This window comes from Coffea eugenioides, chromosome 2 (assembly GCF_003713205.1).
Source record: "Coffea eugenioides isolate CCC68of chromosome 2, Ceug_1.0, whole genome shotgun sequence".
Classification (NCBI taxonomy): domain Eukaryota; kingdom Viridiplantae; phylum Streptophyta; class Magnoliopsida; order Gentianales; family Rubiaceae; genus Coffea; species Coffea eugenioides.
The window spans coordinates 22,815,744-22,832,607 of record NC_040036.1 but is presented as its reverse complement, the minus strand read 5'-3'; the positions used below and the strand labels follow the sequence as shown (position 1 = coordinate 22,832,607).

Below are 16,864 nucleotides of genomic sequence, written 5' to 3'. Positions count from 1 at the left end.
CTTTTAGCTGGACAAGAAATTCCATCATTATGACGGGAATGGACTCCTGGAGAGGCATCCTCCAGCATCCGTAATGGGAATTGGATTCACCGCCTTCTTTCTAATAGCACAAGCTTTTCATTCTGGCAGATTATTCAACATTTTCGGTATACGCAAAGTATTTGTTCGTTTTACAGTCCAACTATTACAGTATAAATTGAACTTTTCCAAGTGGTTGCCCTTCTGACATATTGCTGGGTATCGTAACATTTGCACTTTTCCTGAGTTATTCGTACAAATACAACAAAACCAGGGAGAATTACATCTGCAATGACTTGCATTATTGCGCCAAAAAATGAATTTTCATGCTTCACCAATGCTTAGAGCTTGAATAAGGAGTTAGCGTTGAATGGTTCGGAAGATGATAGCATTGGATCCTGCACAGCGGCGGTGCAAAACAATGGATCAGCAGTGAAATTACCTTGAAAGAGGTTATGGAGAGGAGATAATGCGCCAACAGCAAAAGTTTTCAATCAGAAGGGATTAGACTTCCAAACTAGCTATCTCTGTGTCATCTTATACTAAGTGGCCAAAGGGACGTTAAAGTAGGAAAGTCAGTACCTGTAGCATCTTCTGGTGACACATCCGGTTGAGCATTCCGCATCCTCTTTTAGAATTATTGGCGTCTTCGATGGCATTGTGAATAGAATCGAGAATTCCATGATATGTTATTTCTTTGTTCTCCACGACTGCTTTTATAAATGTGAATGTCATGGCACCAACAATCTCCGGAGAGAAAGCCTACATTATTAGGTTGATACAAGAGGAGAGTTTTAATTAGCAGTTAAATTGTCATTGTCATATACTACTTATCAATGATACGACTGGTTATGGCTGAAAATCACCCTCAGAACCACCCGCCATTCGCCATCGTCGCGTGGAAGAATACCACAGCAGCTTTGGGAAACTTACAGAGGTATCTGCAGCTTGTTGATCGTCCTCACAAGCACTGAAACAGATGGCCTTCCCTCCACTTGTACCTTTATAAGCACCTGATGCAGGATAATTATCTTTCCATCTCCCCCTAGTGTGAAAAAGAAATAAAATTTTACCCAAAAACATCTGCAACGGGGTCTATGTAACTCCCATAAATGGATTTATAATCATCAATTACACACAATATAGTAGAGGGAGAAAGTGAAGCTTAATCTCAACCAATAAACTTCAGAACGAGAAAATATCAGCGTAATATGGACCGGATGCTACGCTATATAGGGTCCTTTAGTTCAATGACTTGACTTTTTTCTTCCTTAGTGGATCTTGTTAGCCTGAAGGTTTCTGACTCGTAAGAAGTAATATGATCAAATCCAGTCTGTCAATTGAAATCTATATTGTGGGACCATAATGTAACACTAAAAAGAGTCGTTTCTCTTCCAAATTAAATGCCTATATCCCTTAGTAATTTAGTATTGAACCAAAATATGCACAAGCAGTAAAATGAAACCATCGAAAAAAGGCCCTTACCTGTTATGGTCGTACACTCGCTGCAGATCAAGAACAGTTCCACTGTGACAAGCATCAATTATAGCGTGAAGTGTGACGCCTTGTTTAAGCGGTTCAACAATCATTTTATTGATGTCATTATCGATTATGATTCCTGCAGTCTCAAAATCAAGAGGACAGATTGCTTCATCAAAACCATCGATCTCATCGCCGTCAAGATCAAGTTGTTGTGTGCCATGCCCCGAGAAATAGAACACCAAAGAATCCCCTGATTGCGAGTCTTTCACCAGCCAGTCAAAGGCCCGTATAATATTCATCCTTGTTGGAGGCTCATATGACATAAAATCTACAAGTTGTTTAGTGTCTTTGTAAGGTGCATCAATTGGAAATAGTAACATATATGGTACTACATCAGGAATGGAAGAAAACTACTAAGGAAAGTGTAATAGGCCTCAGTTACAATTATACCAAGATATAAGACTGAGAAAGTATTTCCAAGTGAAAAATCTGTAACAACTGCCACAGGATAAGATGAACAAGGTTCAAATGAATGTAAAGATACAATAACCTGATGTCTATGTTCAAATTAGAAACAATTCAATTCCTAACAGATGTTCAATCTCATGCCCCTAGTATGCTTTCAACAACATTTATCAGTAATTGTTACCGGCAATACCTCCTAGGACAATGATAGCATTAGTTGGGAAACCAAATTGCCGAACGAGCAGTTTTGCCATGTTCATTACATCTGGTGTTGTTCCTCTGAGCTTGAATTTCTTATTCTGATTGTAAGATACTCCACAAAGTAGTGCTCGCTTCCCTCTTGGTGGTGTATCTGATATTCTTGCAGTAGGAAATTGGCTAAAGCTGGGAGAACTTCTTGGGCTGATACCTGAGATTTTCTTACTGAAATCATGGAACCGTTTTCGTTCAATGATGATGTTATCTTGATCATGGCTCGGCCATTTGCTTATGTCCAACGGAACCGATACTTGACTATTGCCAATCAAAATAGTTCCCTGGCATCCATGGCATCGGATTTTGGTCGTTTGTTTAGTTACTGATGATATTCGATGGCATGTTTTACAAGTAACAGTCTCCATACCAGTAACTGTCAACTTTTGTATGATTCAAAGATTGACAACCCCCTGCTAAGTTCTCGACTTTGGAGACTTCCTGCAAAAACCGAAGACAACTGACAAACCAATGAGAATGTAAGCAGTAGATGTAATGGAACTCTTTCACAGTTTGCAGGAACTCGGGAGGTTAAAGTTTGGTTTCGTCTTGCGGTGACATTTATGATTTAACTAACACTACTGCTACGAATTACAACGATAACCCGCCATTTGACTAGAGGAATAAGATATTCCTTAAAAGACCCGGTTCAAGATTTGGGAGGGACAAAGGTCCTTTTAAGGGAAAGTGAAGGGTGGATATGATAAGATTTTCATGCATGCAAATTATTGGTCTAATTGCAAATATAAGGAGCTAAACTCTTTCTTACCCCAAAAAAAAATTTTTTTTTTTAATTATTGTACAGTAGATGTTGTAGAACTCAAATCTGTTCCGCCCTTGCGTAAATTAATTGTTCAGGGCAATTTGACTGTTTACAAGATGTGAACTTGAAAACACTGTTTAGCCGCGAGATACCAAATTGTAAGTCGTACGTAAGACCTCAAGCTGTAGAAGTCGCAAGGGGAGACTAAGCTGAAGCATAAGTTCTGTTCCCCACATTTTTTTTTTCTGGGTAATAATAAATAGTTCTTTACAGTCAGTCCAGTACACAGCGGTCAAGAGGGGCAACTTCTTTTATTCTATATGCGTGATTTAAGTGTTCAGAACTTTAAACAAATGCTCGTTATCTTCAAATGACATTCGAAGAATCAGATGCCCAGCCAACTACGTACTGAAGGGGCGATACCGAATCCATCCACTTTAAAAATTCCCACCCCGGCCATGGACGTTCATCATCATCTCTTGGAGGCTTGGAATAGAACTATAGAAACCATAATTACTTACCCTGCAATATTCCCAACCCCTGGAAGCATATAAAACCATAGTTGCTTGCCCTGCAATAGTCCCAACCCATGCACGTTCCAATAACTACTTCGAACAACAGAGACCGTCAAAATAATGTAAAAAGCATCTTTGAAATGACCAAAGTCCCTTCGTAAATAAGGAAGGCAATGCAGATGTTTCTGTTCACCGCTAAGGCAGAATAGGAGGGAAAGTGGCCAAAAAGACTAGGAAAGGGTTGTGTTCGTTCACCACTCTGCCTAAACTCGGGTTCATAGTTCCAACCCTCTATAGAATTTGATAACTAGAATCGATGTTCTGACGAGTTTTGCAGAGACGAGCAACATAGATTTTGCAACAATAATCCGTCAGGCACCTAAACAAAGATACATCCATGTAATTACATTGCAAGCATGTTTTACCTCCCCTCCTTCCCCCCCTCTTACAATTCCCATGGTTTTCGAAACACATCCTATCTGTGTGATAAACCTAGAACCCGAAAAAAGCATGTAGAAGAATTTCAGTTTTGTTACCTGTGCACATATTGCAAACTAATAAATCCAACCTTCCAGAAGCATTTAAACAGCAAAGAAAGAAAATGAAAAACGGTGCCAGGAACAGATGACTATATATAAATATTTAAGTACTGATGCTTGTGAAGTTCAATCCTTAGCTCCAAGATACTAGGAGAAACTATATCTAGGACTGTATCATATAAGCACAACATATACATACATAGACAAACTTTTGGTAAGCCTACGACCAAAATTGATTAGCTAGGTAATCCATGCTATGTAGGTATGAACATACTAGTCACGTTTCCTACTACCAGCAAGGAGTCTTTCACCGAGCAACCACCCAGCAACAGAAGCAAAAGAAAGCAGTCAGTAGCGAACAATCCCTGCAGGATGAGGAGACATGCGTAAAGAAAGAGCCACCAAGGACATGGAATTGATAAGAATATGAACCCAAAAAGAAGAAGATAATAATAATAATAACAAATAAATCAGCAGAAGGATTCAGTTGCAACCAAATTATTTTCTATTGGGGTTCATCTGCTTCAAAATTCAGCCAGCTGATAAAACATCAAGGCAGTAGGCTCAAAACAAGGGGTATATATATTCAAAAAAAAAAAGGCAAGCAGTCAAAGTCTTCATGTTATGCCCCTTTTGATCATATACGCAGCCTAGTGTTGAAAATTCTAACCCCGTAAGCAGTGTTGAAGGCTTCATTTCATAGCTTTTAAACTAGCAGAACTCAATTTCGATTCAAAACCTGAAATCAATCACCAATTTGAAATCAGACCACTAAAATTGAATTTCAGTTGTCTAGTCACCCAAAATACGATACACTACTCCCCAAATATGCACAACATCAAACTGATGTCAAAAAGTCATCAGAGCAGAAGCAGCAAATTTTGAATTCATAAAGCAAAAGAGGAGATTGTCCAAGAATCTTGATACAACTTTTACATTATCCATCAGAAAGAGCACACAATAATTACCACTGTGTATCTGCAGAGTCAGCCCCAAACTAAATAAGCCCATGAACCTCAGAAGAGATGGGAACTCAATGACAGATCCTGGAAAAATGCCCAGATATTTTATCCTTGCAAGTTGTACACATATATCCAATAGAATCCGACTGAAGTTCTGAATCAAAAGCCTCAATTTTGAACTCTGATCTGCACCACACACACACGGTTGTGAATTGATGAGTGCCAGTCATATTTAGTTGATCTGCCTGTGAATCCAATCCAACTGAAGCATTCAATACTTCTCCCTTCCCTGTATCACTTGCCAAATCCCTGGAGACCTCTGGCAAAGATGATTCTTGCCCATCTGCAAAATCATATTTGAAGGGTCCCATATAATCCAACTCCAACTCCTCAAAGCTTGGCAAATTCCCAAGTTTCTGGCTTTCCAAGAAAAATTCATCATCTCCCTACAAATAAACATGGATATCAATGAACAAATTCTCATACATCAATATATATATATATATATATGAGTACAATAGTTCTGGGCAACCGATTAAATCTGGACAGGGAGTATCCCCATTGATAGGTCCCAGATCTACCCAACAATTCCATGATTAATCTCTAAGCATCATGCAAGGCATAAATTGTATGTCTGTTCCGTTAATTCTAAGATTCTCAAAATTTAGCAGCTCATTTCTAGGTTTACCGAATCTACACCCTCTGTTAAATTAGTCAAAACTGCAGACAGTTAAGAACGTGAGACTTACAAACTTCAGAAATGTCAGTAACTTGATTTTTTGATTGCCACAAGTTTAAAGCATATGCGACGATAATGAGCTAAGGTGAAAATTTTAAAAATTTAATCTGAGAAACCATAAACCTAGAGGAACAAATTCTGCCCTGTCACTTTATGCAAATCTGGATGTGCAGTTAGAAAAAGAGCAGATTCCATATTAATTTAGCAGGGCAAATTAAAAGGAAAAATGCATCATATTGTTCACTAGAAGAAATTGCTGAATTTCCACAAAAATGTCATTTGTGGTTGTTGTAATATCTTCTATCTTGCACGGCACTTCAAAAATGTCCTAGTTCAATAAAAACAAAAAATATTAATTGGCTTTACTATTCTTAACTCTTGAAAAATAAGCTGACAAAAGCTTTCTATAACCCAGGCCGGGGAGAGCAGAAAATGCTCGTGACATGGTGTCAAGCAGTCTAGACATGAAGTGGTGCAAAAGTTTAGTGAAACAAAACTTGATCTTCTTTGCAGGTAATACAATGTCCAATTCATATTGGAACTGAAGAATTCACACAACACAACCATTTCTAGGTGTTGACTCAAAGATGACAACCACCCAAAACTTGCTATACGTTCCAAGATGTTATCACTATGTTAAAAGTTACTGTATGCATTTCATTACCTTGTCTGGGACAGAAGAAAAGTAGTCATATGCTTGCACCAATGGTGTTGAGGAGGAAGAAATTCCACTATGATGCACAGTTTCCTCACCCATCGGTCCCTCAGAATTTGCAACATCATCACTTTGCTTAGAAGACCTAGGTCCAAAACCTATTTCTACATTTTTGTTTCCATATTCTTTCAACTCTTCAGCATCTGATTGCTCAGCATCCTTTGTATGAACTTCTTTCAGGTTAATTTCGATAGCCTGCCTATTGTTACACATGCTCATTCTCCCATCATCCATAAAAGAATCACTTTTATGCTGATTTAAGTCTAGATTCAGCGTTCTCCCAGCATTTAGACCTTCCAATTGTGAAGGCTCAGAAACCAAAGTTGCTCCAACATGAGTGTTGCCAGCCAAGGTTTCATTCAAGTTAATTACACTAGGGTGGGAAATTTCAACAGCAGCAGAACTAGGTCCAGCACTAGAAGCAGCGGATGTAAAATTATGAGCTATTTCAATTAGAGCATTTTTAGATGTCCTCCGGCACAGGCCCTCCCATGAAGGAGAATCAACACTCTTCTGGACAGAATCTGGAGTGGGCAGTTCTGAACCTTTGACATGGTTCCTGACATGAACCCCGACATGACCATTATAACTACGCCTTTCTAGGAAGACCTTGTGGCAGAATTGGCACTCAAATTTTCCATCTTTGATTATCACCCCATCTGCTACAGCATCCCCAAACTTATACCTCCTTGTAGTCCGCTGGTGAAATGACATAAGATGCTGCAGGTACAAATTCTTTTCATCAAATGTTAAGTTGCATTTGTAACATTCAAAAAGGTCCTGAACCTGAACCTCAGGGAGATTGTCTATATCCATTAAGCCAACATCATTATCATGACCACCAGATGCTGTCAAGTAGGGGACAATCTCATGACTTGTTTGATAAGCATTGGTGATAGAACCTGCATTCTGTTCCATAGCCTATAAATCATATTTGCAGAAATTTTTGAGGAAAAACTCAAAGACAAACAGGGTAGTAACTTACCCTTCGTGAAGCCACAGCACCACCTTGCTCAACTATGGAATTCCCCTGATCCACTGGCTGACTTGAGCTTTTGGCCTCAAAATAGGAGCGCAAAAATGATGAAGCCTCCTTGCAGGAGAGAAATTGTTCCCCAATAGGGCTGGCAACAGAAGAATGAGTAACATACATTAGCAGCACAAATGACAAAAAATATGGAGTAGAAAGTCAAATCGCACATGATAAGTAAATGAACTACTCATCAATTTGTCACCTCCACAATAGTTAATATGTTGCATAACATATCAAATATTAATTAATTAATTCAGCTCCAAATCATTGAAAAGCAACATCTTGGTATGCGATACTGCCTTAAGCCAAGTTTAATGGAAAGAATAAAGTAGACAAGAGACAAAAAGGGGGAAAAAAAAATAGGCAACTATCCTCCCAGAACTTACGTCTATTATAAGGGGCCAGAGAAATTGTAAACTTAGACTCTGTGCATGCACATATCTTCCACGACGCATATACCTTAAACCTCCAGCAACAATGACTATTGCATAAAAGTGCTGCATATGAAATTTAATGAAACCTTAACCCCTGAACGAGTTACTACATGAACTACTTTGGCAACATAACAGATAGTTACTGCTAAGGTAGCCATGCCTCAAAAGATTAATATTATCTTGTAATGGCCAAGTATATGCAAAATGCACTCCCTTCCCAAACTTCCATGAGAGAGAGAGAGAGAGAGAGAGGTAGGTAGGTCATCCTAGATGTTAGCCAACAAGAAAATTTTCAAATAGGATTAAGGCTTAAGCAACCATAACCCTGGCCAAATTGACAATTTTCATCTAGTTACAAAATTAGCTACTCCAGAAAGGTAGATATCATTAATATTCTGTTGCTCTAGAGATTGGCATGTTTCCTCAAGGAATTTTCTTCATTATCTAAAGAAAGCTGGTGCCAAAATTTCCATTTTAAGGAAAAAAAGCTACATTTAATCACAGATTGTACAATTTCACAACGTGCACTCTACACAAGTACTTTATCATATTACGTGCAAAAAAGCGGTTACCAGCTAGAATTAAAAAAAGGGGAAAAGTGAAAAGGTTCTAGAAGCATAGAAGACCAATCAAAACCCAATTCTAATATGTAATGATACCAAACATGATAGATTAGGTTTGCTATAGGAAGAAAGTAATTGATATACACAAGTTGTATGACATTATAATTACTTACCTTTTAGCTCACTTTGCAAGAAAATCAATGATAAATATGAAATTTGAGCTTCAGAATCTGAAGGATCGCAACCCGGTAATTACAATGCAAGGAAAAAGTATTAACACCTAAGAGCAACAATTGTCCTTGGGGACGCCTAGACATCCAAGCGGATCATAGAAGATGTTTGGCTTCAATCGTAATTAAATCACTAAATCATCAGAATATGCGCATTATGTACACAGTTATCCTAACACAATATGAATTAGTTAGAAATATCGAGAGCTTCCAAAACTGTGCAAAGTTAGATCAAACATTTCAACAGTGAAATGAAAAGTTTGTACCTCCATACGCGAAACAGAGATTTTGCATATCTTCCGTCTCAATTACATATCATATTATCGCCAAGAATCAGTTAAAAACCAATATTCATAGAGGACAAACAAGTACAAGTTACCAAAAACTCAATAAGTTTAAGGCTACTAATTAAAACGGACAAACCAAATAAGATGGACTAAAACGACCCTGACGATTCTCTGAGTCTTGAAAAACTTAAAAGACAGTTTTTAGATAACCTAATTTCAGACTGTCATCAACATGCCATTCTCGTCAACTCTGCCATGCTGACCATGATGAGATGGTTTTACCTTAATGATCCACTCCTCCTGCTGCTAGTATTAAAGTAGCATCAGGCAGGTCATAATGGTAATGCAAAACAAACAATACAGCTGCAGAATTGTCAAATTAATTGGCTTCAAAAGACGGCATTGAGATGCACACCATAGGTCTACAATTTTTGGCACAGGAGCAGGTTTAGATCTGTGCTGCATGTGCAATAAAACCCATAGAAATGAAACATATTATTATGTGTTAAACACCTAGACCTGATAGTGCAGGAAATGCTTTAAACTCATGATTCGTAGAACATCAACTTAATAGGCAAAGAGTGCCCTATGTATCCTCACTTTAGATGCATGTTTCTTGCATCCGACAAGAGTTGATATTCCTGCTGGTTTAATGACAAAACAACCTATGGATCCTCTACGGACTGTCTCTGTAAGAATGCCAATATTTTAAAAGTTACTCAACAATAATCATCAAAAGACAATTCATCCATAATAAAACCAAAAAGACCACAGCTTGAAGATCTAGTATACTTTAACCAAACTGACTTTCTAAGAAATGTTTCATAGGAGAAAAGTAAAGCGAGAAGACCTTATCCACTCAGAACGCAATATTTTGATGCTTTAAAAGTCGTGATATGATGATTCAAATTAAAATCACACAATAAGATAGAAAGGGACGCATGATGGGTCATCTCTGAAGGAGCATCTCCAAATACATGTACAAACAAAACCACAAGTTCTTACAACTGAATGTTTGGTCAACACAATTGTCAAAAAAAACTCTTATATAACAAACGTGAATACTGATTGTCATGTTTTGAGTTGTAATAATCATGAACCACAAAGTAAACCTTGAACAATGTCTCACATAATCTCAACAAAAATATTTCCACAAGGTTCTACGAAGCAGCACATGCTTTCAAGAATATGGATTACTGCTTACAGAGTACTTGAGACAGCATGAGTTCAAGCACTAAAAAAATAAAAAATCATCATATCACAGCACAACGGTGATATATTATGAAGGTATCACAGAGGAAAACAAACATTTAACTAAAATGCAAATGTTGTGGATATCATTTAACAAACATTGCTAGTTGGACTGATATCCACAAAAAAGCATAGTTTGAAAAAAGCATCCACAAACATTTATCGCGTACAACAACTATGAATGATATCCACAAAGAAATGAAAATGTGGGATAACAACCTTATGATCCTGCGACAATACACCCACACACGGCCATCTCGCCTTCTAAGGCCAAGCAAGAGCTTCCAGCCAATGGGCAATGCATCGCCAAAATCACCAGCATCAACATACTTCCTCTTCTTCCTTCTACTACACCATTGTCCCTCTAAACCCCTCAAAAACTCTAAAACCCCTTCCTCTGTCTCCAACCCCATTGTCCTTCTCCCCAATTCAGCACTATAAAACTCATCCCCATTACTCTCCAACGCCGCAAAGTCGACCTCCAGCCCATTTTTGTTCACTCTCTCCAGCTCCATCCCCACCCCATTTTCCAACAACCCCGGATTCCACCTGACCTTTCCGCCCCTCTTCCTCTTCTTCTCCACAACATTCACCGCAATTGCCATTTTTTCTTGCAATCCCAACCCCACCGGCTGTGGAGGCGGGGGAGGTGGTCGAGGTGGCAGAGGCGGTGGCGGTGGTGGAGGCGGGCAATTGGTAGCTGAATTGTGGTTAAGATAGTGTTTTAAATAGTGGAGAATGGCGTGGTTTTCGGGGTCAGCAGAAGGGGAATGTTTAGGCCCGGGAAGTAACCCCGGGAGGCGGGTACGTGGGTGGAGGTGGTGGTGATGATGGTGGCTTTGGCGGAGGCGGGAATAGGTTTGACGGCGGCTACCAGAGGACTCGTTAAAGAGGGAACGATCGATGTTGGGGACGACGACGTCGTCAGAGCGGTGAAGGTCGAAGGCGGAATTGGAGCATTTGGAGAGGGTGTAAAGCTCTGACTGAGATAACTTAGTTATGTCTATATTTGCCAAAGATTCTAACTTGGGCCCACATGAAGAAGAAGAGGAGGAGGGCGGTGGAGGAGTGGTGACCGCCGTGGCCATTTTCAAAGCAACACTCTCAACAGCGGTAACCAATAAAAGAGTAGTAGTAGTACGTGTTTTTGTGCCGTGCCAGGAAGGTCTTGTGGTTGTATGAAAAAGAGAGAGGGGAAATGAAGGACGGCGAGATGGGGAAAGAGTGAGTGAGAAATAAGGAGAAAGAAAGTGGGGGAAGGTGGCGGTGGTGGTGGTGATGGTGGTGGTGGTGACCAAATGGACCGAGGACTGAGGCGTTAAAGATGTCTGCAGCACTGACAGGTGGATTCTACTGCAATGCTACTGCCCCCGCAGTGGGCATATAGTTTCTTAGTTATTAGTAGTATTTGAATTTTTTTTCTCCAATTATAAACATATTTTTTAATTATTTTTTATTTATTATCAAAAAAATCTTTTTTTATTTCATGCACGACCATATCACAGAAGTTTTGTGATTGGATGGTAGATTATTTGAGATAAAATTTGAAAATAAATATTATAATATTTATTTAATGTGATATATATAAAATAAAAAATAATTAAAAAATATGTTAATGATATAATTAAATAAATTTTTTTAATATATAATTTATGTTAAAAATAGTAAAACCCTCAACCAGGTTCTGTACCATCCGCAATTATATAAGCAAGCAATACCTTATCAATTGTGACATGTCAAGTGAGCGGGAATAAAAAAAAAATTCTAAGAGTGACTCTTTGTGAGTTTCAAGAAAGTTGTAAATGTTTAATGACAACTGCAAGATACAGGGATCATGAGTTCTCAAAATGGGTCTTTCGATAAATTTTGGAGTACAAGGCGTCTTACATGCAAAGAACAAGTTGTTTCATAATTTGTGAAAACAATTAATCTTTAATTTCCAGCCGCGCTGTGCCATTTGAGCTTACATTCTCCTTTATTACTTCAAAACTAGTACTGTAACTAGGGGTGGCAATTTCTGACACGACCCAAAAACACGACACGAACCTGACACGAAATTAATGGATTTGGGTTGAAGTTTTGGGGGTTCGGGTCGAACCCGATGAACCCGAAAAGAAAACAGATCAATTTCGGGTCAACCCGTGGTGACCTGATATGACCCGATATGACCCGTTTACAAATTAAAAATAATTTAATAAACATAAAAATTATTTTATCTAACTAAACTAAATCATTCTTTTTTTTCAAAGGCATTAATTACTTAATCCAAAATGAATTTATTTACCTTGTATGAAGTTAAAATTATTATATTTGGACAAATAATATAATTAGTTTTAATTTATTTTATATTTGGTTTGGAATAAAACACTTTTACTGTGTTTAATTTATTTTAGATTTGATTTGAAATTATTTATTTAAATTTTTATTACTTGATGATGTAATTAATTTTGTGAGAAATTGATTTTATTAGAATTTACAGTGATGAATTAATAAATTAAAATTAATTTTCGGGTCATTTCGGGTCGACCCACCGACTCGCCAACCCAAAATTTTCGGGTTCGTGTCAGATATACTAGCCCGTCACGGGTCGGGTTCGGGTCAACAGATTTTTTTGCAAGACCCGACCCGCCAACCTGATTGGACTCGAATTGCCACCCCTAACTGTAACCCGTGCACGGATTTATGTTTAATAGAATAATAATAATAGTAAATGAATTATTTACATTAATTACATGAAAATGTGGTTAAAAATTTTAAAAGAGTGCTATTTTAGTATCTAATTTATATTGTATTTATATAACTTATCTAAAACCTTAAACTAAATTAAAAAATATGAGCAAAGATCATAAAAATACCTAAAAAATACTAAAAATACACCAAGTATAACATTGTTACTCCTTATTTCCATGTTCTCTCCTCTTGTGCTATTTCCCCTCAACATTCTTCTACTCCTCGTTACTTTCTTTCTTGCCTTCCTAATCCAACTTTCCACGTCTCTTCAATTTTCTTCCTCTCACATACTTTATCTTCAAACCAACGACTTTTTAGACTGTTGGCCACCACTAAAAATTTTAAATTTTGATGGGGGTAGGAGGTAAAGAGTTCGAACATTGTCTCTTATCAATGTACCACTATATGTGGCTTCTTTTAAATCTATACAAGTGCGTAATGCACTTGTCTGATCTGATAGTGGTCCATCAATATGCCACTATTGTGACTTCTTCTAAATCCATACTCGTCTGGACCGATGATAGTTCAGTATCTGTTGATTTCTCTAAATCCCGTTGAGCCTCTCCCCCGTAGTGTAGGTTAGAGTATGAGTAGAAGTAGAAGTAGGCTACGTTAGCTGGTATCGTCACATAAAAAAAAAAAAAAAAAACTCTACCTTCCCTTTACCCTACCTTGATTCTATCAAATTGCACAATCTCTTACCTAATTTTGCAACTTATTTACCTCTCATTCTACTACTTTTTCCATCCATTTATAATTATAAAAAGTGACCAATTTTTCAACTCATTCTTCAACAAATGAGTACAGGTATGCAATTTTATTAGTTTCAAATGGGTAACCTAATTGAACCCATTAATTATTAGCTTTTAAATGGATAGATTGGGACAACTTATTTAGTGCTAATTAAATTAGATGTAAAATCAAATTCATTAGTAAGTAAATTTAAATCACTACAAATAAAATAATTGTATTCTACTTTTTGCAAAGGTGTATTTAACTCTACTTTTTGCAAAGGTATATTTAACTTTCTTTTCCTATTATTTAATTTTTATTAATTTTTATCCTACTCCCTTCTTTCTTTTTTAATTTATTTCTTGCATTCACGCTTAAATTATTTTGAGATTTTTGTAGAGTGTAAAATTTGAAACTCACCACTATTGGTTCTTCTATGTAATTTTTTATTTTTAGGTGAAAATTTATTTATTATTATAATGTGTTTTTATTTTTGTTGATTACAATGATATCTTATTTTGTTGCTCAAATAATATGGGCGAAAAAATAAATAAAATTTTGTAGTGGTTCGTAAATGTGTAACATAACCAAAATCATATAAAACTATATACATTTAACTCACATAAATCACCCATTTTGATACTTTCATCTCAACCCACAACTACAATTCTCTTAACTTTAACCTCCCCAACCCCATACTCTTATCTTTATACTCATTTTACCATTTATGATTTGTTACCTCACTTTTGCTCTTCCCAACCTTGTACTCCTATTCTTCTACTCCTTTTATTATTTAGGATTTGTTACTTCACTTTTCAAATTTTTTTTCCAAATAAAAATTTATAATTATAATCAGCAAGAAAAAGTAATTGGGTATAACTTTGGTGAAATACTACTATTTTTTGTGACAACTAGCCAAGATAATTGGCTAAAACAAATATTTGTTTAAAATTTTTGATAAACACTCCAAAAAACAACCATCTAAATGCCCCTTTTATTAATTTAAAATTCATATAAAATTTTTTTTTATGTGGACTTTTTGATATACATGTTATATGAAAAATTATTCAGATGGAGTTTTGCACATGTCAAAAATTATCTAAATGACATTGTATGTCAAAGTGTTTATTTCATTGGTTGGAATAAACGTCTAATAGGATAAGTTTAAGGCTAAAAAAATTGATTTAGTTGCAATAAGTTAATTGTATATGTCATCTGAATGTTTGACAAATTTATATGTATACTTGAAAGGAGTGTGCTAAAAATATTATTATATAAATGATTAAAAAATGGGACTAATCATATTATTCCTCTGATTTGACAAATCAATCTTTATTAATCAAGGAGTAAAACAGGCTAAAGTGATAAAGTTGTAATGGGTTGAATAATTTTACTATAGGACTAATCAAATTATCCAAATTTATTTTCTTTAATCATGGAAGGAAAAAGGGATTAAAGTCTAAAAATAAACAATAAACTATTTATTGAGGCTTCATTTGAAGTGGAAATTTTTAAAATTTTAAATTTGAATTGTCATAAGATTAGTTGTAAATCACTATTTCAAACTTTTCAATTGAATTTATGCATTAAAATAAATAAAAATCTAGAAAAAAAAAGTATGGGAGATTTGGAAGCCATTCAGAAGGCATCAACTAAAACCTCCCTTGTAATACATATGTATATAGATTTTGACGAATAGGTTGCTTTGCTACCCAATATTGCTTGCGAGTTGAGGTGAGAAAAAAAAGAGAAAGAGACTTTAAAGCTACAAGGGGTAGAGGAGAAAAGATGCAATTTGTTTTGGGAGCTTAGGAAAGAAGTGCAGGGGAATTTTTTACAACAACAGTAAGGTTTTTTTTTTTTTTTTTCCTAATCAAATAGTTTATTTTTACCCTGAAGAAAAGCATGTAACTGATCTTAATTTATCCTTCCTACCTTCCTTTTTATTTCCAATTTTTCCTCAAGCATCCCAACCAATTGGTTGGTGTTCATATAAAAAATCTAGATAAAAATGGAAGTAAATATAAACTATTTAGCAATTATGCATTTGGGAGTATATGTCCATTGGGAGGAAAGTGAAAAGGATACAGAAGGTAAAGGTTATTTTCGTCATGCACCCACGGAAATACCACCAATGAAAGGAATCGAAAGGAAAGTGAGCAGGGGAAAATAATGAAAAAAGTATCCGACCTGCCGGATTCGAACCAGCGACCTAAGGATGACAGTCAACACTACAGTCCTCCGCTCTGCCAACTGAGCTAAGGTCGGCTTGACGCGATAGTCTCTGTTACAACCATTAATAACTACATTTATAGTTTGGTTGAGTAATAAAAACTAATTGAAGCTATATAATAATGAAACATTGGGATTTTAATGTCCTTGAACCCGGGGATACGCGTACAAGTTGAACCTATCTGCTGCCTAATTACTACAAGTTAACTATTATGTCTATCACTTAATCATGTGAGAAGACAATCACTATGTCTAAATAAGTTTGCATGAGATAACTTACGTTAAAAAAACAAAAGGTTTGCATGAGATAACTACGGTTTAATTTAACATGCGGAATTTATATACTATCATAGTGATAGTGTGTTTTGATAGGAAATTATTTGAAATAATACTATAGCATTTTTTTGCGACTCGTTGTATGTGAAATAAAAATTGATTAAAAATATTTAAAAAAGATGTTTGAAAATATATTTAGAATAAATCTTATATGCACTGATGGTGTATATACTATCACGGTTGAATGTATGATATATATATATATAAAATTTGGATTTGAAATTCAAATTCAGATTATGTGTCTTGCATTTGGTGGTGAAAGTATATACACTGTTAGTATATAGAATATTAATTCATATATTTATGATGTAAGTAAAAAATTATTTGCCAAGGAATAATGTTCACGATAATACGTTATTGGACATTAAGTTCATGCGGAAGCCTTTTAGCATAATCCATCATTATTTTCGACACATTATTAATACGGGAAATGCAGTTTTGATCCTCAATGTTTGGTAGTTATGCAATTTTGGTCCCTAAAATTTTAGCAAAAACAAATCTAATCCCTAATGGTTGGTATTTGATGCAATTTTAGTCTTTAAATCTTCCACGAAAACAAATTTGATCCCCTGTGTTACCAATTTGA

The 16,864-nt window shown here is 36.1% G+C and overlaps 2 protein-coding genes and 1 non-coding gene across 4 annotated transcripts; all 3 read right to left on the bottom strand.

Moving 5' to 3' along the window:
* Positions 1–115: 115 nt before the first annotated feature.
* On the bottom strand, positions 116–2,723 carry LOC113763196 (metacaspase-1-like). Its single transcript, XM_027306938.1, has 5 exons — positions 2,159–2,723; positions 1,504–1,828; positions 952–1,063; positions 601–780; positions 116–416 (listed from the first exon to the last, which is right to left on the bottom strand). The coding sequence occupies exons 1-5, from the start codon at positions 2,583–2,585 to the stop codon at positions 360–362; spliced, it is 1,101 nt and encodes a 366-aa protein (XP_027162739.1). The 5' UTR covers positions 2,586–2,723; the 3' UTR covers positions 116–359.
* A 1,379-nt stretch (positions 2,724–4,102) lies between these two features.
* Positions 4,103–11,648, bottom strand: LOC113760461. 2 transcript variants are annotated; one of them, XM_027303041.1, is made up of 5 exons: positions 10,468–11,647; positions 7,436–7,574; positions 6,400–7,359; positions 5,003–5,442; positions 4,103–4,399 (listed from the first exon to the last, which is right to left on the bottom strand). In XM_027303041.1, the coding sequence occupies exons 1-4, from the start codon at positions 11,334–11,336 to the stop codon at positions 5,068–5,070; spliced, it is 2,343 nt and encodes a 780-aa protein (XP_027158842.1). In that variant the 5' UTR covers positions 11,337–11,647; the 3' UTR covers positions 4,103–4,399; positions 5,003–5,067. The 2 variants fall into 2 exon arrangements, with proteins under 2 accessions (XP_027158842.1, XP_027158843.1); XM_027303042.1 differs by lacking the exon at positions 4,103–4,399 and adding an exon at positions 4,705–4,773 and having other exon boundaries at positions 10,468–11,648.
* Positions 11,649–15,894: 4,246 nt separating this feature from the next.
* On the bottom strand, positions 15,895–15,978 carry TRNAY-GUA. Its single transcript is given in 2 exon segments — positions 15,895–15,930; positions 15,942–15,978. It is a non-coding gene; the product is annotated as a tRNA-Tyr (tRNA).
* Positions 15,979–16,864: the final 886 nt, after the last annotated feature.

Bases quoted from the DNA above. Each gene is read 5' to 3' on its own strand.
- LOC113763196 (XM_027306938.1), bottom strand. From the start codon at position 2,585: ATGGAGACTGTTACTTGTAAAACATGCCATCGAATATCATCAGTAACT. The intron at 1,829-2,158 runs GTATTGCCGGTA...AACAACTTGTAG, and splicing joins TGCTATCATTGTCCTAGGAG to ATTTTATGTCATATGAGCCT. The intron at 417-600 runs GTACTGACTTTC...GCCGCTGTGCAG, and splicing joins GTCACCAGAAGATGCTACAG to GATCCAATGCTATCATCTTC.
- LOC113760461 (XM_027303042.1), bottom strand. From the start codon at position 11,336: ATGGCCACGGCGGTCACCACTCCTCCACCGCCCTCCTCCTCTTCTTCT. The intron at 7,575-10,467 runs GTTGTTATCCCA...TTCTGTTGCCAG, and splicing joins TATTGTCGCAGGATCATAAG to CCCTATTGGGGAACAATTTC. The intron at 5,443-6,399 runs GTAATGAAATGC...GTTTATTTGTAG, and splicing joins TTTCTTCTGTCCCAGACAAG to GGAGATGATGAATTTTTCTT.